A 27,613-nucleotide genomic window follows, 5' to 3' on the forward strand; every position below is an offset into this window, starting at 1 on the left:
GAGAGGAAAGCGCCATGTGAATTGCAGCTCCAGTGGGACCTTTCTTCCACGTTGATGTAACCCTGATGTTTTAAATCCAAGGAGGGTTATGAGAATAACATTTTACCCAACAACTTACAGTAAGGAGACTTCCAGGTTAGCCAAACTTGTGAAAAATACAAGAAACAGTTTATAGACTAATTTCCCTGCTACAGTTTCACATTACCATTTAGGATGAACTTCATTGAGAATTTTATCTAAACGCTTCAGAACTTTACACCTTTTAGTCAAAGAACAGTGTTGGACATTCATTTTGTCCCTTGTCTCATTTGCATTATAAAGTAGGCTGTCTAACAGCACAACAATACAATAAGGCCATTATCTCAACCTGAACTCAACCTTTTTTCTCAACCTCTTTTATCTCAACCTCTTTCTCTCTGTCTCCAATCCTGTCTGTGTCTCTCAAACGCTCAGGAGGCCATTGTCTCAGGTCTGCTTCCGGAGACAACCTACTCAGTGACTGTGGCTGCGTATACCACCAAGGGCGATGGAGCTCGCAGCAAGGCCAAGGTGGTCACCACCACAGGAGCAGGTGTGTGCTGCGTGTTGCATCCACCAATGAACATTTATAATATTTGTTTCCTCCATCTTCAAGGTTTACGGTTTCTTCCAGCACTATTGTTAAGGACTGATTCATATTTAGGTTTCTGTTAAAAACAACAACTCGTAGATGTGAGGGAACCTTTTTTATTATGCTTCATAATGGTGTTGTATTAGGCTTGAGAACAGTTTTATCCAGTCTAAGACAAAACATTTTAAAGGGGTTAAGACCAAAGCTGCGGGTTATAACTTAATGGCCTGTGTATTGTAAACTTATTTTTTAGAAGAATTAGAATAGTGAACATCTGGAGTATCAAGACATTTCTAATGGTACACAGTGTTTCCCCGGGGGATTAGTAGTTGAGCAAACCATAAAATATATGGTTAGCATAAATTCTAGTTAATACACAAAATCTTAGGTAAACTTACTTATTTATTTAGGTATTGATTCATTTAAGGGGTATTTTAGGTACGTTAAATTTAGCAGGGACTAATCTCATCATAACATCTTTTAGAACTAGTTCCCATGGATGTGTTAAAGGGTCAGTGTGTAATATTTGGTAATAAATAAATAGAGGCGACAAGTATAATAAAGGGGTGTGAATTTCCCCCAGTTCCTGGTAAGCCCACTATGATGATCAGCACCACCATTGGGAACACTGCCCTGATCCAGTGGCAGCCTCCCAAGGAGATGGTCGGGGAGCATGTGGGATACCAGCTGCAGTACAAGAGAGCAGAGGAGGAGGCCTTCACCATCAAAGACTTCAGGAAGGCAGACGATCATTTCACAGTGACCGGGCTCCACAAGGGAGCCACCTACATCTTCAAACTGTGCGGCAAAAACCGAGCAGGCAACGGGGAGGAGTACGTGAAGGAGATCAGCACGCCAGAGGACGTTCCCAGCAGCTATCCCCAGAACCTGAGCGTGGTCGGCCTGACCGCCACCTCCACCAACCTGGCTTGGGAGCCCCCTCCTCTGGCCGAGAGGAACGGGAAGATCATCAAGTACGCTGTGGTGTACCGAGATATCAACAGTCAGCACAACAGCACCAACAGCACCACAGAAACGCGGATGACCGTCCAAGGCTTGCAGCCAGACACGACCTACGACATCAGAGTCCAAGCCTTCACCAGCAAGGGGGTGGGGCCCATCAGCCCCAGCATTCAGAGTCGGACCATGTCCACTTCCATGCCAGGTGAGAACCAGAGGCTTCCTCAGTTGTCCAAACACTCAATAAAGGCTAATTGGTACATTTAAACTCTGAAAACACTGAAAATAAACGAGACAAAGTGTTAAAGACGCTGTATAGTATAAGGTATTAGTTCTTATTTATTCAATAGATGAAAACAAACTGGAAATGAAAAGTTGACCACGCCGTTCACACTGTGCCAGCTGTGTGAAGTGCACAAGATTTTAGGTGTGAGTGTTATCCTCTGCCGTTAGTTCTGAGCAGAAGGTAACACAAGTGAACATGTTGTTTTCAGATCATAAAGGTCAACTTCCACTGGCATAAACTGCAAATATTTCTAATTACAAACTTGCAGTATCCACATCCACATATTTGGACTTGATTAATATAAATGGGGTCATCGTGGCGCAGAGTTAGAGAGGGTTCGTTAGTGGTTCGAGTCCTGGCTGCCCCATGTCCCATGTCAAAGTGTCCCTGAGCAAGACACCTAACCCCTAATTGCTCCCTGGGCAAAAAAGCCATGGGTTAAAAATGTAATGTAAGTCACTTTGGATAAAAGTGTCAGCTAAATGACCTGTAATGTAATAAATAATCAAAATGCATTCAAAGAGTTAAACCCCATTTTGTATTTGTGGGAATATAGGTTTCATAGAATTGTGGGTGCGCTTCATTTGTATCATATCATTTTCAGCAGATGTAATATTTTACTGGTAAACCCTGACAAAGCCAGTTGCTGTGTCAGCACATTTGAATATTCAATGGAGTTGCTGCGGCTGTGCGTGTTATCCTTATGTTAGTTTTATTAAGTGGATGTTCTCCCTAAGGAAGGGATGTAAAACATACAGCCGGATCGGGCCCGCCGGGGGGGGGTCCAGTGCGGCCAGTCAGATGACTTTGCTAAGTTTAAAAATGACAGAAAGACATAAATTGCATTTCTATAAAAGTAGCTGCTATTCCTAAAAGGTTCACTGGGGATCGCACTCTGTGAGTGAGCACATGCGTCAGACCAGGAGGATCGAAGGAGCGTTCCTCCAGGCAGCAGCGCCCGCTCTAAAATGACGGTGCGCAACCCCCGTCGACTGTACCATCCGCGCACCCCCACCTCCCCCCGTCGACTGTACCATCCGCGCAAATGTGTGCCCTAATATTAGATTGTTTTCTCATTTTAGCTTCAACTTTGAATCATCACAGTCATATTCACAATTAAATTAACCACCTAATAATCATCTAGACCTTCCCTCAGTGTTCACCAAGAACTTTGCCGTGAAGGCTGTGATGAAAACCTCTGTCCTGCTGACGTGGGAAGTGCCAGAAACCTACAAATCCCAAGTTCCTCTCAGGGTAAGATCCCATCAGGCTTCCACCAAGCAGCAGCATTTAGACAAAACACCCACTCAATTTAATAACCAAAGGAGGGTTCTTACTGATAATCTAGAACCAAGTAGTATGTGACAGGACAGACAAATGAACATTCATGAACACTCATTTTCTACACAGCTTCGATATCAAACTGCTTAAAATAATATGGACCACTGTAGACAGAGAGCAAACTATAACTATTAAGTTATGATGAAAAGGCACTGGGAGTAAGTTCAGTTTAGTGTAGTAAACATTATGTCCTCAGTTAAAACTGCATCAGTGTTATAAAGGAAACCCCTCGTGCTTTCAGATCCTGTACAACCAGCAGAGTGTGGAAGTCCAAGGCGACCTGAAGAGGAAGCTGATCACTGAGCTGCAGCCGGACACAGATTATTCCTTTGTGCTCATGAGCCGGGGGAACAGTGCCGGCGGTCTCCAGCAGCAGGTTTCCATTCGAACAGCCCCAGACCTCCTGAAGATGAAACCGGCTTGGCACCAGCACGATGTGGAGGAGGGAGGCCGAGTGACCATCACTTTGTCCAGCGCTCCTGCTGAAGCCACAGTCAGGTCTGTTTAGTTTCTCTGTTTGTTCATTGAAACCGTACTGAAGAAAACAAGGGATGATTATTGACTTTATTAAGTGGCTCTGTGTGTATTAATGTAAATCTGTTGCACATGGTCGTTATATATTTGTATAAAAAGCAAATAATAGCTGTAAAGTTTGTTCATACTTGAGTGTTAAAGTCAACCACTGCGGAATTCTTACAGGGGAAATTTCCCCCTTTATAGCTTGACGCCCTGCCATCAGGGATGGCCATGTGCTCGCATTCATTGTTGTTTTAATGTTATATCTAAATGTTAAATGTAAATGTTAAACATTCACTCTACATATCAGACTTGACGACTGAACATTACAATCTTTACGGTAATTCACGCCAAGACAAGCTTGCAAGTCCAAATGAATTAGCTCTTGTTATAGAACAGGGGTGTCAAACTCATTTTAGGTACGCGGCCACATACTGTCCACTTTGATGTCATACGGGGGTGGAGGGGGGGATATTTACCGTAAATATTGTAATGTTCAGTCGTCAAGTCTGATATGTAGAGTGAACATTTAACATTTATATTTACATTTACATTTATATTTAACATTTATATTTACATGTAACATTTACATTTAACATTTACATTTATATTTAAAATTTGGATATAACATTTACATTTAACATTTACATTTAGATTTAGATTTAACATTTAGATTATTTAACAACTTTGTGTTACTGCCAAACTTTGAAAAGTTATTGCATGAATTTACATGAATTTGTCTCTAAATGTTTGAAAAAGTGACATATGAATATTGTCGTGCTTTTTTTCCATATGATAATTCTAAATGTACCAAAACTGCGCAGGATTTTAGAACGTGCAACATTTTACAAACGGCGCCCCATAAGTGGAGCCACACAAAAGATGGACATAGACAGATTTTTTGTGTTAAATCAATAACTCAGCCTTTTTGCATCCATTACAAGCATGGGTTATTTACTTCTTATATTCTAGCGAGTTTATAACCAGCCAATTATCGGCTGCTGCACAGAGGCCTCTCAAATCAGAATCTCAGAAGCAAACAAAACGTTCTGTCCCACTGCACAACGCCACATGGCTGTCCTAACCAAAACTACGGTGCCCCTCTGGAGCTCTCTCGACATTAAAAAGCAATTTGTTTAAGTGTTGAGCTTTTAAACCACAGTTGATCAGCAAAAGAAATTAAAAATGTAAAGGCAGCAGTTCAGTGGAAGGTTACTTTTTTAATATTAACTAGCTCGATCGAGGAGACCGCTGCCGCAAATTACTGGACATAATTGTGTTTCAAGTGTTTGTTTCTCTGAGGAGTAGTAAGCTGTAAAAAGACAAGCAGGTCTGATTAACAAAACCCACAAACTAATACAATTTCTATATGAATGCCTGACCCAGACCTTTTCATTAGTCGCAGAACAAACTCCTCCTAATATCCTCAACGGTGTTAAGGAGAAGAGCAGGCCACAATGTCAAAAGTTCAGAACAAATATTACAAAAACACTTGAGACAACTGCCATATATAACTGAAGAGACGGTTTGTAAATCCCATTGAAGCTGTGTTTTGAATGTGTGTATTCTTGGCATATGGCGGTGTGATGCAGCTGTGTCCCTGTGCTTGATTCAGGTGGTACTACATAGTGGTTGTTCCCGTCAACCCACTTTCTCGGAGGAGATGGGAGAACCCCGAAGACATGGACATACATGAGGTGAGTGGAAGTGTGGAGAAAGTCTCTCTCTCGAGTCGACTTGATTTTGGGTTGTAGTAGGACATACTTATTTTTCCTTTTATAAAAACACATGTTTAAATTGTGTTTTTGTACACTCTGGAACCTCATGAAATTATGTTTTAGGCTACAATCAGTGCATTATACTGCAAAAGCCTAATATAGCACATTGGGGGCATTGGTTGTGCTAATGGTCGAACCGTGGCAGGTAGGACGTGGCAGAAAGACTCCCAAGGAGACAAGTGGTCAAAAACTCTTGAGTAAGTGCAAAACACCTGCAGCATGACTTGGTGGCAGCAGGCCATGAGGTTTCAGTTTGCATAGTAAGGTGCGTACTGAACACTGAGGCGTTCCATGCCCGGACTCCTCAGACGCACACCACTACTGAACCCAAAAGCACAACAAAAGCCTGTCCAATATCCTGAAAACCATATAAATGAGCCACCAAAGTGAACAAAACTGGAACATTTTGGGCCTATGGATCAGTGGTCTGGAAGAAGAAGAATGAAGCACATGGTGAAAAGAACATCCTGCCTACAGTGAAGCATGTCCGTGGCTCGTGATATTCTGCAGCTGCTTTTCTACCTCTGGCACTAAAATCCTGCAGCGTGTGGAGGGCACGATGGATTCAGAAAATCTTAGCAAAAAACCTCATGCTGTCTATAATGAAGCTGTAGCTTGGGCGTCATTGGACCTTCCAACAGGACAATTTTCCGAAGCATACCTCAAAGTCCACCATGGCTTCGTTTCAGAAGAATAAATAGAAGATTCTAGAGCGGCCGTCAGTCGCTCTGCTTGAACCCATCAAAAATCTCTGGTGGGATTAGAACAATGCGGTTGCAAAAATGATTTTAACAGTGTCAATGGTGTCAATTGCTGCACTAAGGTCCAAAAAGACAAGAACAGAGACGAGTTCTTTGTCGGATGCAAGCAGAAGGTCATTCTCAATTCTCACCACTGCTGTCGCAGTCTTATGATGGCCTCTAAAAGTCTAACACTTGTTATGTAGAAAGTCACACAACTGGTTGCAACTGCTTTCTCAAGGATTTAGAGAGGAAATAACTTTGACTTGTTTTAGATACATATTATCGTTAAAGCGGAGAAGAGTAGTTAAAAGAGTAAATAAAAATCCTCTCCGTTTCTTTTTTTTAACTGAAGGCTTACAAAGATTCTATGGAAAGTCTGTTCTGGTTAACGCTACCTTGAATATAGACCTGCAAGGGATATCTCCAAAAGTCAGACATAGTTGTACTCGATCATCTTTTACAGATCATTATTCATACTCAACATATTGAGTCAAATTAAAGCCCACTGACATGTGTATTTTAGTGTTCAGTTGGTGTTGCGACTCTCAGGTCTCAGATCATCTCTACGGATTATATTTGTCTTCAACCTGCAGGGTGGAAGATTAAGCACTGAGTTATCCCTACCAAGGAAATGTGGAACAACCACTGAGGAATGCCAGGTGTCACCAAAGTCATCAAATTTCAGTTGATATTGGCCGCCGCTCGAGAGAAGAGCTCTTCCGGCTGCAGTTGTGTATGTTGTAATCACCGGCTGTCAGTGAAGATCCATCAGGCGTATGTTATGTGTTTCCTAACCTGCAGGTGAACAGGCTGCTTCTGCTCTCATTCACAGAATCCCCAGAATAATTTCTGTGAGCGCTCTAAAGGAAGTGTGGTTTTTGGGTTTCATACTGTATCTGAAGACGAAAGACCACTATGATGGTTATAAACATAGGCTTTAATTGAATCCTTTCCCCGTTGCATCATAGAAATTACAAGGAAATTATATCACATCTGTGAAAAACATGGGGCTAAGTATCGCGTCGCCCAGATCCTCATGACACCTGCTATTGCTGTTTGTGAAAATGTCTTTAGCTCTACTTAAAACTTAACACTGATTCACAAATTCCTGAAAACACATTTTGGTTGATAAATTGTCCGTCATGAACTACCGTCCAACTAACAATTCACCGTTTGTATTGCGCTCTTGTTCTAAGAGCACCGACCGATCCACACAGTATTGCATCTTTGTGCAACCCCCCCCCCCCCCCCCCCAGCTCCCCAGAGCGCAGCCAGATCACACAGAAGGACAACACCTAGCAGCGTCGACACTTCCCACCAGGATGGATCCACTCCATTCTCTTATCAGTGTGAATGTGTTACCGTCTCCTTATATACGTTTTACATTAGGGCTTAGCAAAGGGACCATGTCAGTGTAAGGGCTCTATGCTTAGCGTTTGATGGTAGAATTTAGCATTTAGATTAAATGAATACAAGAACAGTCTCTGGTGAGATTGGTGTGATTCCTCTCCCTCACCCAGGTCACAGCTCATTGATTTGAGTTATCACAGCCAGCCACCACATGTGGAATAGATTATTGTGTGGATTTGAAATATACAGCATTACTTGACAAACAGGTTGTGACGTCATCGTCTCTGCCAACAAGGAAATACCAAGCTTGTCACTGCAGGGTGGGGAGGGGTCATATATCAGAGCCCAGAGGTGGATGTTGGGTTGGAGTTGGGTCTCTTAAAATGCTCTATGAACAGCAGCAGACAACATGGCTCCCGTGTTAATATACATATATATATATATATATATATAGTTGATGTTTCACTGTTTACAATGAGGAAGACGAATGCTTCCACGTGAAGTGGGGTTTAAGTTAGAGTTTGGACTCTTGAATGCAGCATCCGTCGCTTTTTTCAGAACCTATAAAACCTATAAAACTCTTTGTTTGATTAAAACTGTCTTCGTTGAATATGCCCGTCTCTTACTGACGTATCTGTTCCCTACTCGCTCCACCTGCTGGGAATGTTACCAAGATGGAAGTACAAAAATGCTGCATCCATCAAGTGTAATGGATTAGAGGAAATGTAAAGGACATGTTCAGTTCTTCAATTAGGCCAAATGTGTTTAGAGCGTGAATCCAATATGCCTTCCCATGAGCAGTGAGTTGATAATGCCCCCACCTCTAGGAGAGAGTGAAATGTTGTCTATTCCCTAAAGCTTTAATGGCGCTGCAGAGCACAGGGCCGAGTCCTAAATAATCCATGTTTTGTGTGTATGTATTGCAGTTTTGTGTTTAGAAGCTCTTTCAGTTTATCCAACATTACCTTTCAGCATTGTGTGCTGTTTATGTGTTTTATATCTATAACAGTAGCAAAGCTTGTATTATTTGGAGATGTCATCTTAACAGCTTTGGACTGGAACTATATAGAAATTCTGCCGTTTCTGTGTGGACTCAACAATTGGAGTGTTGCAGATGATCTGCTGTTGAGTGTTTATCCTCAGCTTTGGGTTTGCAGTAAATCATAGTCTTAGAAGTATCGTTTTAGTGTTAAGTGTAATGATAGGCCAATCATGCTGTTCCATAGTGAAATAAAGATTGTTAACAGTGCAATTTCGATTTATATCAAATATCGGTCTGCCCTTCTCTTTAACCTCTCTATATGACCAGAATATCATCAGCGTATTATTCATAGACACAAATGTATTTTGTGTTACGAATGATAGTTATAGGATGGGGAAAGCACTGCTCATAGCAGATCGCATGTAATACAAATCCAAATAATTAATCATTGGCTCCAATCAATTTTGAAAGGGTAAAGAGGAATTCATTAGGGAGGGGTGAAGAATTTAAATAGATCAGAATTAAAATTTTAATGAGATTTGCAAAAACAAAAGTCACGTATTAGAAGTAAGAGGGAACCAACTCATCACTGAGGCACCTGGATCTCTGACACGTGATCACTTCCTGTCATGTTCAGCCCTGTTAAGCTCAACCCACAGTCTCCTGTTGTGTGTCGTCCTTCCGGCAGCTCCTGGAGGCCGGTGCAGACACCAGTATGCAGAGACGGAAGAGACAGAGCCAGGACGTCCTGCAGCCGTACATCGCTGCCAAGCTGGACGCTCTGCCCGAGATCTTCACGCTAGGCGACGAGAAGAAATATAACGGCTACTACAACAAGCCCCTACCTGGCCAGCAGCAGTATCGCTGCTTCGTTCTGGCCGACTTGACGGACCACGAATCTGTGAGTGAGCTATGTGAACATCTAGAGTACGGCACCTTCGCCATATGAAAGCTTGAGTGGTTGAATTAGTGCTTCACTGAGTATGTGCACAGGGATACAATGAATGTTCATTCACAGGACAAGAGACGTTACTCGTACACTCCAGTCGGTGTACAGAGACAATTCCAAAGCCAATCGCAATAAAATCTGTTCAATTTGTGCTTTTCAAAATTTCAGCCAACTGTATTAAATGTGACTGCTGGTGTGTATATATAGAAACATTAATCATAAAATCTTGAATCATATAAATCAAACATAAAAAAATGTAGAAATGGCAGTAAAATACAAGACAAAACATATATAAAAAAAACATGATAATAAAATGTGTACCAGAAGCCCAGTAAATTGGTACCATTCATATTTTGACTATTATTACTTCTTATGTACTCATCTTATATTGATCTCCTTCAAATATTTACTAATAACTTCTGCTATTTTACTTGGCAGGTAAACCCTTTTGATGATTGTCATGTCAATAAGCTTATGTGAGCCTATGTATACAGTACCTACGATACTGTACATTGAGCGGAGTGGGAAGTCTACACTATTATTTAGGTCTACTTGACGTAACCAATGAAACATACCACATACATGTATATCGTTTTCGTGGACAACAGTGGGACGGTGACATTAGGTGACGCCAGTAGAGAATGCCAGCAAAGATTAACATTTTAAATAGTTTAATTTGATGCTGACCTTTAATACAGAATACAAAAGGGCTGCAACGGATCACAAACCTTACGGTTCGGTTTGGATCACGGTTCAGGAGTCACAGTTCGGATCATTTTTGTACCAGCAAAGAAGAGGGGAGTCAAATATAACTTTGCTTCCCTTTTTCTGTTTTGTATTTTCAACACAACAAGGCACACTTTGACATTTTAAATAAACACAATAAAAAAGTAGTAAATAATCAAGACAGTTATACTAATATTACTAGTTAGATTATAGCGAGTATAAATGTAACCTTTACGTACATGCACATCTACACCGACAGATGCTATATAACCATACACATCCACATATATACCCGCACAGCGCACCCATCTATACCTTCCCCCATGTATTTACTTTTACACATTGACTCTCTTTGTAAACAATGCTGACTTACTGTAATGTTTTTGTCTTCCACCCTTACACCGTCATTAGAATTGAATGCTCCCAAACTTGCGACTTAGAAGAAGCCGGTGGCCTCTCAGGTTCCTCCGCTCGCAGTGACCTTCGCCGTTAAATAATCGTGACACGCTTTGTCCACATGAACAAGCTGCTGTTTTAAATCGGTTTACTGACTTGAAATTGATATTAAGGGTAGGCTTTTCACGATACCAAAATTATGACTTCCATGCAATACCTACCATAAATATCACGCTACCCGATGCTTACAATATGAATCCAGAATTCAATAAATACCGGTTGATTCACAGGGCACAAGTGATCCGAAACACGATGATTTGAACGTATATATAGGATTGATCCGTCTTCTCACTCCTCAATTGTTCCAAGACTGGGGTAACTTGAGCTATCTAGTACAAAACCGTGGTAACGCCGTTTGCGTCGTCCAAGTAGAGATGCGATCAATCTAAGCTATGAAAAACACAACGTTTCTTGGCTTCAGGTGATTATACAATAATTACATTACATGTCATTTAACTGATGCTTTATATCCAAAGCGTTGCATTTTTAACCCATGGTTTTACATTTTGCCCGGGTACCAATTAGGGGTTGGATGTCTTGCTCAGGGACACTTTGACATGGGACATGGAGCAGCCGGGTTCAGTTCCTGGCACACCGTCTCTACTCCATGCGCCACTTTCATTACCCGTAATGAAAACAGAATTCTGACAATTTCTCTAATGTGCATTAAGGCATCTTTTTTAAAATTAAAATGATTATTATCTTAAAACTTCATTTGGCTCTGGCTTGGAATACACATACAGGCGCACAGGTCATAGTGAGGATGCGATGTTGATTAGTATTGTATCACACGTTTTAACAGACAAGAGCATTGGGGGCGAGCCTAAGACTGCTGCAGACACAAACCTAACTCCACGCAGCCTGTCTGGATCGTCCGTGTCCACCGCAACTAACGATTTCCAACATATAGGGTGAGAAGACAACTAGACTAGTTCTAGTATGTTCCCTGAACCACTGCCCTCCCGTTTACCCCAACCAACCCGACCACACCCCCCCCCCACAATAACAAATACTATTAGTCCTAGAATAGTCTTGATAAAACGTATACCTTATTTAAAGTGTTTGCCTTAATAAAAGTGAACAATCCACTACTTTTTAAGAATTATTAAACTTTGCGAACAATTCATTGCGATCCTTATATTGAATACATTCAGCCACAACACTTTACATTCTACTCCTATGATATTTAATTAATCTCACTGCAGTTTACAACAGATCTTTCCTAATGGCCATGTGGGAAATCAGCCAAACAAAATGTCTGCCCTGCCAGACGGCCGTGTGATTAACCCACAGCCACATTGATCGTTTTAGGAATTGATCTGCTGTCAATCATTTCCGACCTCAAACTGTACATCAACCACAGCCAAAGTTATTTGCTGCCAATTCAAGGTTAAATCTTGCTTAATTGACTGAATCTGCTTTTTTATACTCATGTTGATAGGGAGTGGACACATCTGATATTCTGCAGGCTGGCCGTGTGTGCAACTTTTCTGAAAGTTCTATTTAACGATTGGGAAAATTGCAATTATGTGGTTCAGCTCTCTCCTAAGGCCACAGTCCATATTGTTGCTGTATTGGATTGCATTATATATGAAGGTGTTCTTGTTGTTCTCTTCTCAACGCTATAATGTTTGGGCGCACTAGATCAATGGTACCTTGGCAGGACCAAGCAGGGCAATAATACAAGCAGGATTCCAGAGGGGGCGTGAACCGACGCAGAACCAATTGTGTGATGCCATGTAGTTTTGCATTCTAATAGCAGTGAAATACACCGGCCACAGCTAGCCGCAACCTTGTGGGAGAAAGACATTAAGCTCTATGTTACAGTCTGCCTTGCATGCAGCAACGGCGTGTCAGGAAAAGTTCACCCACACCAAGGCTCCTGCTTGACACCTCTCACCCTTTAATAAATCATGAAACTACACCAAAGGACAAGGGGATGGCTGTGGCAACGTGCATGGGTTTTTAATATGCAGATCTATTGCCGATCATTCCTTGCCTTTTTAAAACTGTAAGTTCGTTCTCCTAAAACTCTATTCCCAGCATGCATATTCGCTTACTAAACGGAGTTTGTCCTGAGTGGCACTGTGTTTCTCCTCCGTTTTTTGCCATCGATGGAACAAAAAGAGCAGCCCTTCAGGGTGCAGTGCATGCATGCTGTCCATGACACAGGGATGCAAATTCCTGCTCCTTCAGGTATGTCTCTCAGACTGTAAAGCCATGACCCTAACCCCTTGCTTTCAGGTCACAGCATCTTCAGACTAATTGCGATTGCTTTTGTTCCGCATATGTCTCATTTCCCCCGTGGCATCTTCTTTAAAATGAGTTATGATCTTAGGGGTGGGGTTTGGTTCAGAAGTCTATTCCTCAGTCAAATGGTACCAGCGTTCAGATTTTTTATAACCAATTCGCTTTTGCTCGCAGCCAAGCGTTCTCCATTTCCAGGAACAGATAGATTTAGCATCGTCCAGCTATGAAAGTTAGACTTGGATTTGGATAGTCTAACAGGTAATCCTTGGTGAGGATCTAGAACTACTAGATCTACATTGAGTTGAGTTGGCGCTCTCCTATCCTGTGTCCTTCCTGGGCTGATCCAGTGCTAGGACTGGGGGTCGTTACCCTTACTTGTTCTTTTTAACCCCACCTCCTGTTTTCCAGGTCCCCTCAATCTTGGACTTGCCCCTCGTTAGAGAGTTTGTGGTTGGTTTTCCCACATGAATTGGGACAACCGCCCCTGTAGACTTGTCGGAAATCCATACATAGCATAGTAACCGCGCTCGGTCCTGCTCCTACCCGCCAGAGGAGCTGTAACAAGTGCAGCAACTTCCAATTCTGTAATGTTAACAAGAGACATAATCCTAGTCATATATTACATCAAATTGATGTATTTCATTAAGGCAGGCTTGTAGGAAACGTTTAGGTTAAACCTTAAAATTCACCCATTAGTTGCACATGCTGGGTGTGCTATTTTTTCTAGGAAACTTGTTTGTTGGTCAGACACACGGTTGTTTCATTACGTTAAGCACATAATAACAGAGCTATAAAGCCCGATCAGTAAATGAAACTTGGCTGAGGGTGATTCAAGCTTGTACAAAAATAGAACCCTAATCACATTCATTGAAAAATGGGAAGTAAGCTAAGCTTCTATTGCTACTGCAAAGCTGCTGGCAAAGTAGAAGGAAGAAAGAAGAGCGGGGGGAGAGAGGGGGAGGGGTGCTGAATGAAGCAAAAGGGCACTGCGGCTTTCTGTGGCCCCCACCGGTGGTAAACATGTCGGGACGTGTGGGAAATTGGATAAAAGAAAAGAGCCCCTTTAAACAGTATGATAATATACAGCAGAGGAGGCGGGCGGGGGGCTTGATGAACTTTGAAGAGTGAAGAACGGAGGGAGGAGGGAGCGGTGGCAGTGGTCAGGACTGGGGAAGGCGGTAAATACAGTGAGCCGCTTGGATGTCGCATTACAGTGGAGCACTGAGCGGAAGGCTCCGGATCATGTGCAAATTTTCCAGAGTTCTGGGGAATAACAGCTGTCAAAACGCATTAGAATCACACCTTGTCTGTTCTTATTTTATGAGTCAGGGGCTCTCTTTTCTGGTGGGAGATTATAGACAAAGGAAACAACAGTGAAACGTTCATCCTCCCACTGCTATTAATCCACTCTTCGTCTGCTCAGCCCACCTCCTCCCATCCGGCAGATGTAGCAGCGGTACATTTTTCACTCACTGAAGGTTTACTCTCTATCAGCGAGCACCGCTGAGATTGATCAGCCATGAGATTTCCTAAAAATCCTTTAGAATATGCTTCTGTGCCTTCTAAACGCCATAACAACTGTCAGTTGAGAGAGAAAAAATAAGTTGCTGGAACTCAAGCAAGACTTTGCTGAAAGTGCCAGTAAGTGTGTCAGAGAAAAGAAGCCCGAGAGCCGAGTAGACGAATGAGACGATATTATCAAGCTCTGCCTTTCAGCAGTTAGGTTTTCCTCTACAGTTTAGCAAGGCACAGGCAGACTAGCAGATTGGGACAGAATTAACTCTCTGTCCCAATGACAGAGTTAATTTGTGAGTTGGTTTGATCTTTCATTTGGTAAACACGACATCTTCTCTCACTATAGTGAGTTGCAAACTCTACACCTCCTTTTCTGGCCATTTGGCCTTCAGCCAATTCCGCCTTCCAGTACTTTCTTTTATGACAAACACCTTCCTCTTGTTGATTAAAAACCCTTTCATCAAAGTACTCATTGGCTTCGGTAGAAAGACCTTTAGTTACATGGCGTCTCCCATGCAAGCTTTCCCACCAAAATCCCGAATAACCAGTCAAATCCCCAGAATTCCCTGTCCAATTGCTCCTGTTTTCAAAAGTAACACGTTTTAAACGGATGACAGAGCAAACAGGATCTCATACAAGGCCTAAATACAGCACAACATTTGTGAACGTCATCATTTTAGGCTTTTCTTGTTTCACGCTACCGTGGAACGGTCACGGCCATGTCTAGGCAACAACAGTAACAGCAGCAAAATGTTTTGTAAAGTTTCATGGTTGGTCTTCAACTAAGTATCCTGATGAAATATTTGTGAAAGAAACGCAGGAAAGCGCCACTTACAACAGGTTGGGTGTCATACACCGGCCTCCTGGTTGAAAGTCTCTCTCACATTTCATATACCTCAATTATCGTATCCACATAGAATATTAACCATTGCCATTTCCGTAAGTCCAGACTTCATCGTCAACGAATTACATGCAAAATGATTTAGAAATTGTCATGTCATTCATACACCAATTGGAGAGAGTAGGCCAATATCAGAACCATCCCAAAGGGTACCAAGAACGCTAGGGTGGTGCAGCTGTATTGGAGGAAGGAGCACACGCCGTTTGGCTGAGCAAGCCGGCTGCCAGATGGTGCACACTCACTGCTCTCATGTGGCGGGCAATTGTTAATACTTCAGCAACACATGTACGGTGTCAAGTTATGTTGACAGTATATACAGGTGTCGAGAAAGGGAGATATCAGATTCCCGCAGATAAGTGGAATACTACATTTTGAAGTCTTCTTATAAGGTTTGTGATAATGTATGCAGCATGAACATAATAAAAGCACAACAGGACCGCACAGGTGTGTAATTACATGGAATTATTCTTTCCTCATCATTCATTTAAGCGAAAGCTAACAATTCCCTATAATTGCGGTTTAATGTTGGTATTATGTTTATGAACCAATCAGAACACGTGATTTGAGCTACGCCTTACAAACATGGCTCTGCTCTAATGTCCACACTCTTCTCTGTTTCTGATCTCCACCCACCTAACCCTCCACCCCCACCCAAAGGGAAAGGATATATTAAACACAGATCCTAAACTATACCTATTTGATCATGTACCTAACCAAAGACGAACCTTGTGCAAGATATTATGGAAAACATGTTTATGGTAGAAACCAGCCTTAACTAATGATTATTTCTGTTGTCACAGGTATATTTCCATCAAATTTTAGGAAGCAGTTTCCTTGTATTGTCACTTTTCTTCTGTTATAATTTACTGTTAATGCACAATGCACATTTAACACTTTACGTTAGGTCTGGTGAATTCAGTAACATGTAAAAGTGTACTAGTTCACTATAGCTACAAATGTCCTTATCTGTGGATTAGAAACATTGATGTGTGTGTGTGTGCGTGTGTGTGTGTGTGTGGTGCCAGTAGGAATCTTTTTAGCATCAAACCGAAAGATGTGGGAGTGCTTTCATTTCCAAGCAAATTTTCACAGCGCTTTATTTGTTAACTCGCACTTATCTCTCCTTTACGGCTTGTCTCCATAAAGACAGTTATCATGTTCGTTATCCACCACGAAAATAAACACTATTTCTGCTCTGTACTAGTACTCTGTACTGTACTACATTACATAACAGGTCATTTAGCTGACGCTTTTATCCAAAGCGACTTACATTTTTAACCCATGGCTCTTACATTTTGCCCGGGGAGCACTTAGTGGTTAAGTGTCTTGCTCAGGGACACATCGACATGGAACATGGGGCAGCAGGGACTCGAACCACCAACCTTGTGGTTCCCAGCACAACCTTGTGGTTCTACCCCCTGCGCCACGACGACCCATATCTTGTTTGCATACTTGTTGTGGAAACTCCACAAACGTCGGAACCGTAAATGCGGTCGTGTTTGGATTAATGACATCATCAGCAGACTTCTCCAGGAAGTGCGCCTGGATGACTGCCGCTTCCAGCGCTACTTCGCTACCAGTAGCCAGTTTGATGACTTGTTGGGTCGGATCAGGCATTCAATCTCAGCGCCTACTATCTGCCTCCGGTGAGCGGCAGTTTCCTAAAGTATATTCATGTCAGGGATGTGGGGAAGGCAGGACTCAAACGCAGACTTTAAACCAAAAAGACTTTAATAGTCAGAAACTCCAACGGGCCAAGGGGCAAAAATACAGGCAGGAACCACAACATCCAACAATCAACAATGACGCGACCAGTGACAAGAGACACACACAGCTTAAATACACTAGGGAGGTGAAGGTGATTGGACACAGGTGGAAACAATCAGACAATCACAGGGGGTGACAGGACAAGGCAGGAAGTGAAGTTACCCAGGGAGACAAGAGGCAGAAAACTACAAAATAAGACAGGAAATAAAACCACACCGTGACAATTCATGCTTAGGCCGCAGGACGGCGGTGATGATGAGCGGGGCCTCTCAACGCAGATTGGCTTTCGCAAGACGGAGTGGGGCACATTTTTTCCTGAGATATTTCAACCTTGTCCGAAAAGGTGATTTATTCGCTTTGCTCCATCCGCTTCTTCGTATCTTTCGCTCCATTCACTCCATTCACGGCATTCACGCCGCCCTTAAAAAATTTGCGCCCGTACGTTGATTTAACAAGGAATCTACTGACGCTGATAATTCGCTTTGCTTTTAAAGTGAAGGCAGCATAAGCCTTGTTAACATTAGTTTTTTTTCTTTCTATGACTTCAATCTGAATAAAGGGATTTTAGTATTTTGTTCTTCCAAAGCAAGGCCTTCATTCCAGTCTCTACTCTCTAATATTCACTTTATTCTTGTAATATAAGGACATTATTTCTGAAATAGAGGAGTTTAAATAGGTCATACTGTTACCTGGCATCTAAAATGTTTTCCTCTTCATATATATAAAGACATTTCCAACATAAATCAACGAAGGAAAAAAATGTTACTATCTAGACGTCCTCAGGAAAAATATTTTTTGAAATCTCGTTTCCTGTCCCTTTTCTAAAACTAAAATACATTATATAATTGTTCTTTTAAGGCAAGGCATAAAAGATACACTCTGATTAAAGAGATTGCTTTGACTATTCAGAGAGATTAGAATAATTAATTCCTAAAGCAAGCATCCAGATTTATGTATTTGTAGATTTTACTGTGATTGGAAGGGTCTGAGACCGTGGCAGGTCACAACACATTTGTTTACTTTCAGCATTATACAACGTGACAAATGTTCAGCAAATCTCTTACAGCCTTAAAGGCCATGTATAATTCATTTGCAGTTGTCGGCCTCGATATCAAAATCTCTCGCCGAGTATTTTGGGAGTGAGAGAGTGCATGGAAACTGTATATAAATGAATGGATCAACAGGGGGTGACATTGTTTTTAACAAGCAGCATTCTTCAACCGCGTTCACAGCGTTCAGTTGCTGCTGCAGGCCCGTTGAGCCAGAATATTTATGGCCTTATTGGCTAACACAGTCCAACCTAGTGCACTCGTCTCACAGAACAAAAAGTGACGAGCAGCACGCCTCACAACTTGATCCATGTGACTCCGATTTCACCTTCGTCACAGAGCCGGCATCCAGCTGTTTATAAATCTGGACAGCAGCTCACTCTTGAGGATGTAGAGGCGAGGAATTGTTTTTCTCTGAAGGTCAATGATGCAACCGCGATACAGCGGCGTGTCTCACAGGGACGTTCTGCTAGTTGCATTAAGGGAAACACATTGTTGACTCATCCGACTTATTGTAAGATTTAAAATGTATCTTTTGAGCAGCCAGTAGCAAAATGTATATTTGATAGGAAAAGTGAACTCTTCTTGTAAGTCAAATATTTTTTTAAAATATGCCTACCCAATTTTAAAGATGTTGATGTATATACAGTCGGTTTTATGGCTGACCGGACCATACCTGATGCTACAGCATAAAGTAACATAAAGGCAATCATTTACACCGATTATGGCAAAATGTTCTCAAAGTTTCAACAAACAAACAAAGAACATTTGCCCAACACAACAAACCTTGCAGAGATGAATGCAGTCATAATCTTGTTTCACACTGTTCCTCGCAGCGAGAGGGTATCTCACGCATGCAATAGCTGAGGTAGGCTCTGGCTAAGCAACAATACTTTCTGTAACTCATTGTTGAGCACATTTTATGGTATTTGTACTATTTTCAGTACTAGATTAACACAGTTTATTATAAAGTCCAACGAGTCTTAGATTAAAGTGATTACAGGGCTTTCAATAACTACAATGTAAACCCAAATGCTCAGCAAACTACGAGCAGTCAAACAACCACGGGACTTTGAATCTGATGTTCATGTTCCGAATATATATATATATTTCTATTAAACTAATCAATTGTTAAAATGTGTTTGGATTGATTATTTATGATTTGATGAGACTGTCGAGTCCAAATGTGAAGCAGAAAAAGCGAAATTCAAGCTTAATCTTTTTTTTCTGAATTGTATTTTTTATTTTTTTAATGCTGCCCTACTTTTATTTAGTTAATGGAGAGAACACTATTTATATTTGCAGTCACACATATATGTTCAGTTCTGTTACGTAACAAGAAATATTGTAAAAAGAGTTTTAGAATCATACTGAATTAATTTGATTTATTAGTCGTGTATTGACAGTCGTGTACATGCAAATGTTGATTCAACTCTATGGCGCCGACACTCTATTCCTCTATTTAATCACATTAAGTAGTCACATTATGATCTTCCGGATCTTTGCTTCTAGAAATTTTCTCTAACTGGACCTGTTGACCCTGACATACAATGTGTGGTCTCCTGACATAAACTAAAATATAACGAACAAAGCGTGAGTGTTAAATAGTGTCTCTAACTGGCGGGTTCTGCCTGGTTGGCACTTTCTGCTTTGCTTTCTGACCGTGCATTCCTCAACCAGGATAAGACAGTGACTCCCTAAATGAGCAGTAAGAAAGAACGTTCTCAGTGTGTGAGGTGTTCGGATGAGGACGTGTTGGGTGGACCACATCCGAGGTCTTGGGATAAACATCCCAAATGTGGGATATGATATGAAGATCCGGAACAACCAGGACATTTGGTTGTGGCCATATTTCTGCAATTAACTTGTTGAAGTTGTATTAAACTAGAATACTAAACTTAGGTATGGTTTAATACACTTATACAGCACTGAATTGCCTATATCATTGGTAAAGCTACTATGTGAGCTAAAGATAGACTCATACGTGGCTCAGCCTGATAGCTTCTCAGGCACCGTGTGTCTCCCAGCAGCAGTGTGCTTTGGAAAGGACACGCTGCCATGCTGTCTCATCATGTCATGTCTCCCCTGCTGCCCAGAAGGCCTTGTGAAGTTGTTTGCATTATTATTATTATTATTAGATATCACTGATGCTCATAATGTCCACCTCTTCATAATGAGCCGTATCATCCCACATCCAGCAGAGCCTCTCTGTCTCACCCTGTATGGACTGTCCTCCCTTGCTCCCCCCCTCCAGTGCTTTCCAACCGCTGTCACAATTAACCAGCGGCCTTCCTCTGAATGAACCTGTCAGCACATAGTGTGTGGGTGTATCTGCAGGAATTATTTCCCCTGCATACTATGGAATGCTGTCTGACTGAATATACACCCACTAGTATCCAAATTTAGCAAATTGGGTCAACTGTTCAGGGCCGGTATACTGAAGAAAGTACAGCTTCCAAACGGTTCATCAAAATGTATCAAAATCACAAGTGCATTGGTATAAACTCCTAGAGTTTCCAAGCAGGTTCTTCCTGGGGAGCTGGAGTTCTACCCAGAAAGGGTTTTTCAAGCGTTTCAATAAGAAACCTTTTCACCAAAAAGAACTTTCTGAACAAAAGAGTCCTTCAGCGGTTGAAAGCATAGTTGCTGTAATCCATAATCCCTTACCGCACAAATGATTTATTTGGGTCGCACTGCACCAGGATGTCGTATGAAACGATTCTCAGCAGTTTCATTTCTTAGCGTACACACCGACGAGGACGGCTACTCATTTTGGCTAAATTTCTTGAATTAGTTTCATCAGATTGACAAAAATGTGTATTAATTTGACTTATATTGGAATCTTTCACTCTGTCTTGATTTTTTTTTGTATTCAAAACGTTCTGTTGTACAGCTGTGTTGTTACTTTCTAGGATGTGTACAAGGTACACGTGTGTTCATGTTTTTGCTCAATCAGCAATAAAGACATTGGGACTTTGTATAATAGTGTACAATAACTGGCTTTCCTGCAGTATCTCCTCATCTGGACGGCTGTTTTTCTAACTAAACTAAAATATCTGATAATATTGATGCAGAAATATCTTTAGGGATTCATTAATTCTTCACTCATTCCCCCAAAACTATAAACCCCCAAAAGAGGCAACGAAAAGTAACCAGTGTGGTCACCACGTCCCAAGTGTTTACGTTAATAGCACGTTAACGTTTTTTTAATTATACAAGCCGTTACTTTTCCTCAGCTGCTTTTGTTGTTGCTATTTCAATTGTTGTGGCTCTGCGGATGCCATTCATCTTTCAGATTTTTGCATCATTTTTCCCCCCAATGTGACTTTTTGCATTGTTGGGACACATACTGTACAGTAGACTGATCCATTAAGTTCTCAACGGGGTTGTTGCTGTGTGGGTTGGTTGAATTATAAGTGTTGTTGGGGAAACATCACATTGGTTTCAGGGTTGTTGATGGTAAACACCTAAAAAGTACAATAACATCATACTTACAGTATTATACCTCGTTACTGTGAACTGTGAACTGAGTCTGGCTCCTCCCCCTGGTTGTTTGCAGACGTTTGCGGCCAGCCCCTTCTCCGAGCCCATCATGGTGAAGCTCCACAGTGGGATGACCCGACAGACTGAGGACGCGGAGATGCTGTGGGTCATGGGTCCCGTGCTGGCGGTCATTCTCATCATCATCATAGTCATTGCCATTCTGCTCTTCAAGAGGTGAGTTTGACAGTGAAAACAAATCCCTTGTGGTACGTCCCACAGGGGTGTGTGGGTAAAGAGGGAACATAAGGCCGAGGTAGTCGGGCTTTGATTCACTTTTCGGTCTGGCGAACTAAACCAACAATGGTTCAAAGGGAACTAAATCATCAACTTTCATTCAAACATAGCTCTCCCAGGCTAACAGTTAGCTCGCACTTCCTGTGCACGGATGAAACATCTGGAGCTGCTGACCGGGCCGACGGGGGCGTCCATATGGCAGCTGCTCTGCTCTAAGTGGACACACTTGTTTAGTCTTTTTGCTCGTTCACTTGACGTCCTTGTTCAGTAAGAGGAAAGCACTTGCTTTTCCAACACCAAAGTGACCTTTTCTACTCTTATAAATTAAGTATTTAGAACGTTACTGCCCAACATTAAAGTACATTTTAAGACTAATATTGTGCTGAAAATGGTGTTTACTGACAAACTGTGTTGAAGGAAACCCCAAATGTAAAAGGCAAACCTATACACAGATAGTACCCTACTATCCCTTTATGTACCACATATATTTTTTAAAAGGCAACTTCTACTTCACACAAGAGGCCTTTCAACACTTACACCAAAGGCTTAGTGTTGTAGAGTCATTGCTTCCTGTATTCATCTCTCCTTTAAAAAAAAAAACTACTCCTCGTGTGATCCATCCGTAATGCATCAAATGTCTAAGTGGCCAAATGGCCGATGCAGCAAAGTCTACAGATGGAAACTAGTCGGCGAACTACACACCACTGGTTTTTATTCTGTATTTTACGGAATAATTCAAAGGTTAATTAACAACTTTGACATTGTAGTTATTATTATTTATAACTTATATAAACATGGTGAGCATTAGTCCATGTTGGTGCTGTAATGTAATGTGCTCTCCTGTCGCTGTGACACTGTGGCAATCCCACTGTCGACAACTTGTAAATGTGGCCGTTCTCTCTCTGCTTCCTCGCTCTCTCTGCCTGCATTCTGCGGCCGCAGCAACCAAGAAAGGTTAGTGCCTCTCTTCGTTCTTCTCCCCCGCTCCCCCTTCCCCTCCTCCCCCCACACCCACCCACACACACCCTCGAGGTGCTTTCTGACAGCGATGCTGTGCAGTGACAGATGCTGGTTGTTTCTGCTACACCTTTCAGCCCGCCACTGTCATGGCAGCTTCTCTGAGCTTTTTTCTTCATCTGAGACATATTCCCTTAAAGTGACAGTTCTCGCAAGTGTGTGTGTGTGTGTGTGTTTAACTTCGTTCTTTAAGTGTGTCCTCTGCTGCTCAGCTCTAATCCTCCCTTAGCGTTTGGTTCAGCTCACACACCTTCAGCTGCAAAGCGACAGGCCTTAAAAAAAGTCCACCTGCGGTACCCTTAGGCCATGACTGACATCACGATGACCTTTGCAGTTCTCTGCTTGTGTTTTCTGCTTGACCTCACGGTCTTCATCAGTAGCACATACCTAACCAGTCACTTGTGTTTCACAAAGTGTTGCCCGAACTGCGTTATCTGCGTCTAATTCCTGCTGCCACTAACGATCACACAAGTGAGTGAAATGCTTAGTGCATTTGGAACATTTTGAAAGTTCAGTGCGCTTCTCTTTAATCAAATTGGTTATTTTTTATTGTATTGACTTTCCCATAATTACATTTCTTTTTCTTTAATTATTATTTTTGTGTACAAAAATTTCGCAATGTTCATTATGTATTTAAAAGCCCTAATTAACCATGTTTTAACTGTTAAGAGTAAGTTATACTTAACGCACCGATGTGACGTGAAATAGTGGGTTACATTCAGTAGAGTTCTCTTTTTTACAGACTGGGGGATCAGAAAACCAAAGCCAAGCAGATCTACTCCAGGGGGGCGGATCTAGTTTTGCAAGCAGGATGTCAAGTTTCATTTCTCAATGACAGCTTGATGAATTATGCGCGTAAACATTAAGAAGCCTGCAAAAACATGCATTATTTTTATGTCCTCTTTGCTTCTCCCTCCTCCCCCCCACACATTAGACAGATCCCAGACAGTACTTAATACTGATGCAGCACCACGTGTCCTTAGTCCTGCTCTCAACCTCTTTGTTTCTTCACATTCATGTGTGGAAATATTAATAAGCAATGCGTGTAAACACACACTTTAAATCCAGGTGTGGAAACAGCCACGTAGGCATTAGACATTAAAAATGACTGGCAGCCTAACATTCTAACATTCCCTGCTTTCTATTACATATTCTTCTCAATATGAAAAGTCTCCTCACTGGGGGGTGAGGCCTCCCTTTTTTTCTTGTAATCAGTGACCAAACCCTATTTCAAATGTATTTGATTCCTAACGACCATCTACTGTGATGTAGAATTATTGTTAAATTAGATTAGATATCAGTATGTGTGGTAGCACAGATGAGAAGCCTTATCAATAACTACTTAGAAAAGATCTTCTTGCTCACTTCGTCTGTCCTTCAATACTTGATAATAGAATACTTCAACATCTTCAGCAGCACCTCAATTTGCTTTAACTCCAGAATCACTCAGAAGTAATACGTCAATATATTAGATATATTGTGGATTTAATGGATTGACGTGAAAAAGGTATTACTAAAAATCACAAGTCACAAACTATTCATAAATGTAGTAAATTGTTAAATAAATATATGGCTGTTACAAGCGGCGTCACGCATGGATCCCTTCCTCCCTTTGCCAATAGCCTGTTTCTTACTATTTGAAATGGTGGCGGAGATGTTTTCAGAATCAAATGTTTTCATGTTTTATTAGTTTAAATTAGAAAAATACCAGTCATACCTTATTATAAAAAGACAGAAGTGAAGTCCTTCTTAAATCATCCCCTTTTGTAACTTTACACATGACAGATTTCTTTCCCACCTACACTTCGAGCTATAAACATCATTCATATATGCACAGATAATTATCTCTAGGATCAAATCCTAGAATCTGTCATACAGAGAAAGTGATCTTGAAAACATACCAATCCAAATATTCACCCGTAGTTTTACCACAACTCATTCCTCCATGAGTCAGTCCCATCTGAACACAGACATTACTCACGCCTCGTGGTACTCATTCTTCACAGTGGTGTCCCCGTGTCCAATATCCATCAAGTGCAGACATTCATAATAGCGCATTTCTTTTGTCAATAGTTTTCTCAAAACTGTGTTTTCATCTGGACCATTTTATAGATAGTAATGCAATATGTTGTGGATCATCAGCTGATGTCTCCTGATTTGTTTTATTTCCCATTAACCTTTGCTGTGTGTGAAAGAAAATGTTCCTGGTGTGAGAAAGCATTTAACGCTCTCCCCACTTCTTCATTTCCCCCCCAGAAAACGAACATCCCCAGCCAAGGAAGAGCACATGGCGGGGGTCAAGGACTCATTGCTGGCCCACTCATCAGACCCTGTGGAGATGAGGAGACTCAACTATCAGACTCAAGGCATGGACACACACACACACACACACACCAAATGGATACTCACACACACGTGCACATATAGTCATGCCTGGAAGCAGACTCTTCTGGAGGTCCTTGTGTGCTTAGTTGGTTGCTGTAATAATAGTCCCAGCTATTTGTTTAGTTTTTGGACTCTTTCAGAACATTCTGTTGTGTACTATAATTCACAGTATTAGTGTGGAAAGGGGGTAAGCCTCTAGTGCCTGGTTTACACGAATATTAGTTTAAAAAGGAGGCGACAAAATAAAATACTTTGCAACTGTATTGTACCGTCACCGAAATAAAAAAACAAAATATGTAGTTTGTCCATGATGTTAAGGACAATACACACAATTGTTTTCTGTTAAGCACAGCGACCATCAGGACGACAACATATCATTGTGCTTTTCTAAAGGGCTACAAATGATGACTACGGTTTAGGCACAGAAATGATTCACGTTACTATAATGGAAATTGGGTTAAGGACAGAGGACGGTCACGAACATTTATATAACATCACCTGACTCCCACAATTACTTTCTCTCATTTTATTCCCACTTTGCGTTCTGTCAGACTTCTTTCCCTCACAGTTACTTTTTTTTTCAACCCTTCCAACTATTTCTCTTATCTCGTTCTCCCACCTGTCTTTCAGTGGGTGGTTTTAAACTCACTTGTCAATGTGCTCCATCCATGTTGTTTTTTTTTTTTCTCAAATCAGATGTTTGGCATTTATCTGTGGTAGCAGTGGGTGGGAATTTGGCAGATGTTGTTTACACCAACAGACACTCATCAAGTCGTTTTGCTGCCAACCTTTGTTCTCCCTTCAGTGAACGCTCACTGGGTCGCCTCAAAGCCTCAAAAACTTTGAGATCTCCTCAAACACACAAAAAACGTTGGATGATTTGAGCTTTAGTTAAAGATGCTTCACTGTCCTTGAGAAAAAATATTTCACAACACGTATTTGAAAGTTATGGGTAGAATGAAATTGCTGATGAGTTATTTAATTATTTTTCCTAATAGGGAGTTTATGTGATAAATTCAATGATGTACATGCTCAATTGAAAATCGTTTTGATAATGTTTTAAAACAGTTCTGGTGAAAATATTAAGCTATTAGTAACATTAAATATACTCTCCAATGGATTTTATATTTTATGAATACTTAATACTTAAATATATATTTAATTCTGTGTAATTACCTACAAAAGTCTAGATTCAAGGTGCCCTGTTAGACTGATCAGGGTCAATAGGGAAATACTTTCCACAGCACTGCCAAGTTGGAGAACCTTTTACCAAGTGTTATCAATTTGGACCATCAGGAAGTGACCATCGATAGCCAGCATCAGATGACATCAGAACCTGATTCCTTTGCCAAATGATTGAAGGGATATTGGATTTCAGAAAAAAAACCTGAACAAAATAAAGCATGAGAAAATAGGGAAATAAAGTAAATTGGTAAATTTCCAGGAGACAGGCTTATAGGTGGTGGACTGACCAATCAAACAATCCTAAATTACCAACAGCCGCCATGGCTTAATACTGAAGTCACTTTATCTCTGCCAGGATATACGTTCAATATTTTGCAGGGCAGAGGGCAGCACAGACACACAGCTCCCTGTACCTTTTCATTTCTCTGTCTTCTCCCAACTGACCCCTGTTCTGTTTGTTTTGCCTGGTCTTTCCTCCTGCAGGTTCCAGTGTCCTCAGTTGCCCGAACACTCCAAGTTAGTTTCCATCCCTATTATTTTTTACTAATGCTTCCCCCCATTCCTGCTGACTTCCCTTTCTTTCTTTGTCGTACACAACATCTATTTGGACAAGAGCCCTTTCATGTAGCACTATCACAATCTCTCATGGTCTGCCCATGACAGCCGTTCACACCAAATGGTTGTCAATAAAACTGAAATATAGTAAAAGACAGACAAAGATACAAGAAATAGTATAGTAGAATAGTAGAAAGAAAATATCAGTGTGAGAAACACACTCCTGCACTTTCCTACTTACCTATTGTGTACTGGGATTTATTTAACCAATCACCATGCTCCTTCATGCCCACAGTGTGGTAATGGCTGTTGAATAGCGGCACAGTCGTAGGTCATAGGTCATACCTCCCCTGCACATGCAGCGCCCTCACTGTCCCACATCACCCTGAAGTTAGCTTCGAACCTCCAACATGCATCCGCACTTCGTTGCACTGGCTAGTTCATGTTTCGGTGTGTGTGCGTGCGTGCGTGCGTGCGTGCGTGCGTGTGTGTGTGTGTGTGTGTGTGTGTGAGAT

General features: G+C 41.5%; 1 protein-coding gene across 11 annotated transcripts in view; it reads left to right on the plus strand.

The window, feature by feature from the left end:
* ptprfa (protein tyrosine phosphatase receptor type Fa) overlaps positions 1-27,613 on the plus strand; it is a 191,116-nt gene that overhangs the window by 141,312 nt on the left and 22,191 nt on the right. For 5 of the 11 annotated variants that reach the window (XM_078107550.1, XM_078107552.1, XM_078107557.1 and 2 more), the window contains 9 exons: positions 454-571; positions 1,194-1,775; positions 3,001-3,110; positions 3,439-3,695; positions 5,329-5,410; positions 9,255-9,467; positions 21,739-21,896; positions 25,230-25,339; positions 27,027-27,059. In XM_078107550.1, coding sequence (XP_077963676.1) covers positions 454-571; positions 1,194-1,775; positions 3,001-3,110; positions 3,439-3,695; positions 5,329-5,410; positions 9,255-9,467; positions 21,739-21,896; positions 25,230-25,339; positions 27,027-27,059 — 1,663 coding nt within the window. The remainder of the gene's footprint in view (positions 1-453; positions 572-1,193; positions 1,776-3,000; positions 3,111-3,438; positions 3,696-5,328; positions 5,411-9,254; positions 9,468-21,738; positions 21,897-25,229; positions 25,340-27,026; positions 27,060-27,613) is intronic. The other 6 variants (XM_078107555.1, XM_078107558.1, XM_078107559.1 and 3 more) reach the window with 3 other exon arrangements.

The sequence above is a fragment of the Gasterosteus aculeatus genome, chromosome 8 (genome assembly GCF_964276395.1).
Source record: "Gasterosteus aculeatus chromosome 8, fGasAcu3.hap1.1, whole genome shotgun sequence".
NCBI lineage: Eukaryota > Metazoa > Chordata > Actinopteri > Perciformes > Gasterosteidae > Gasterosteus > Gasterosteus aculeatus.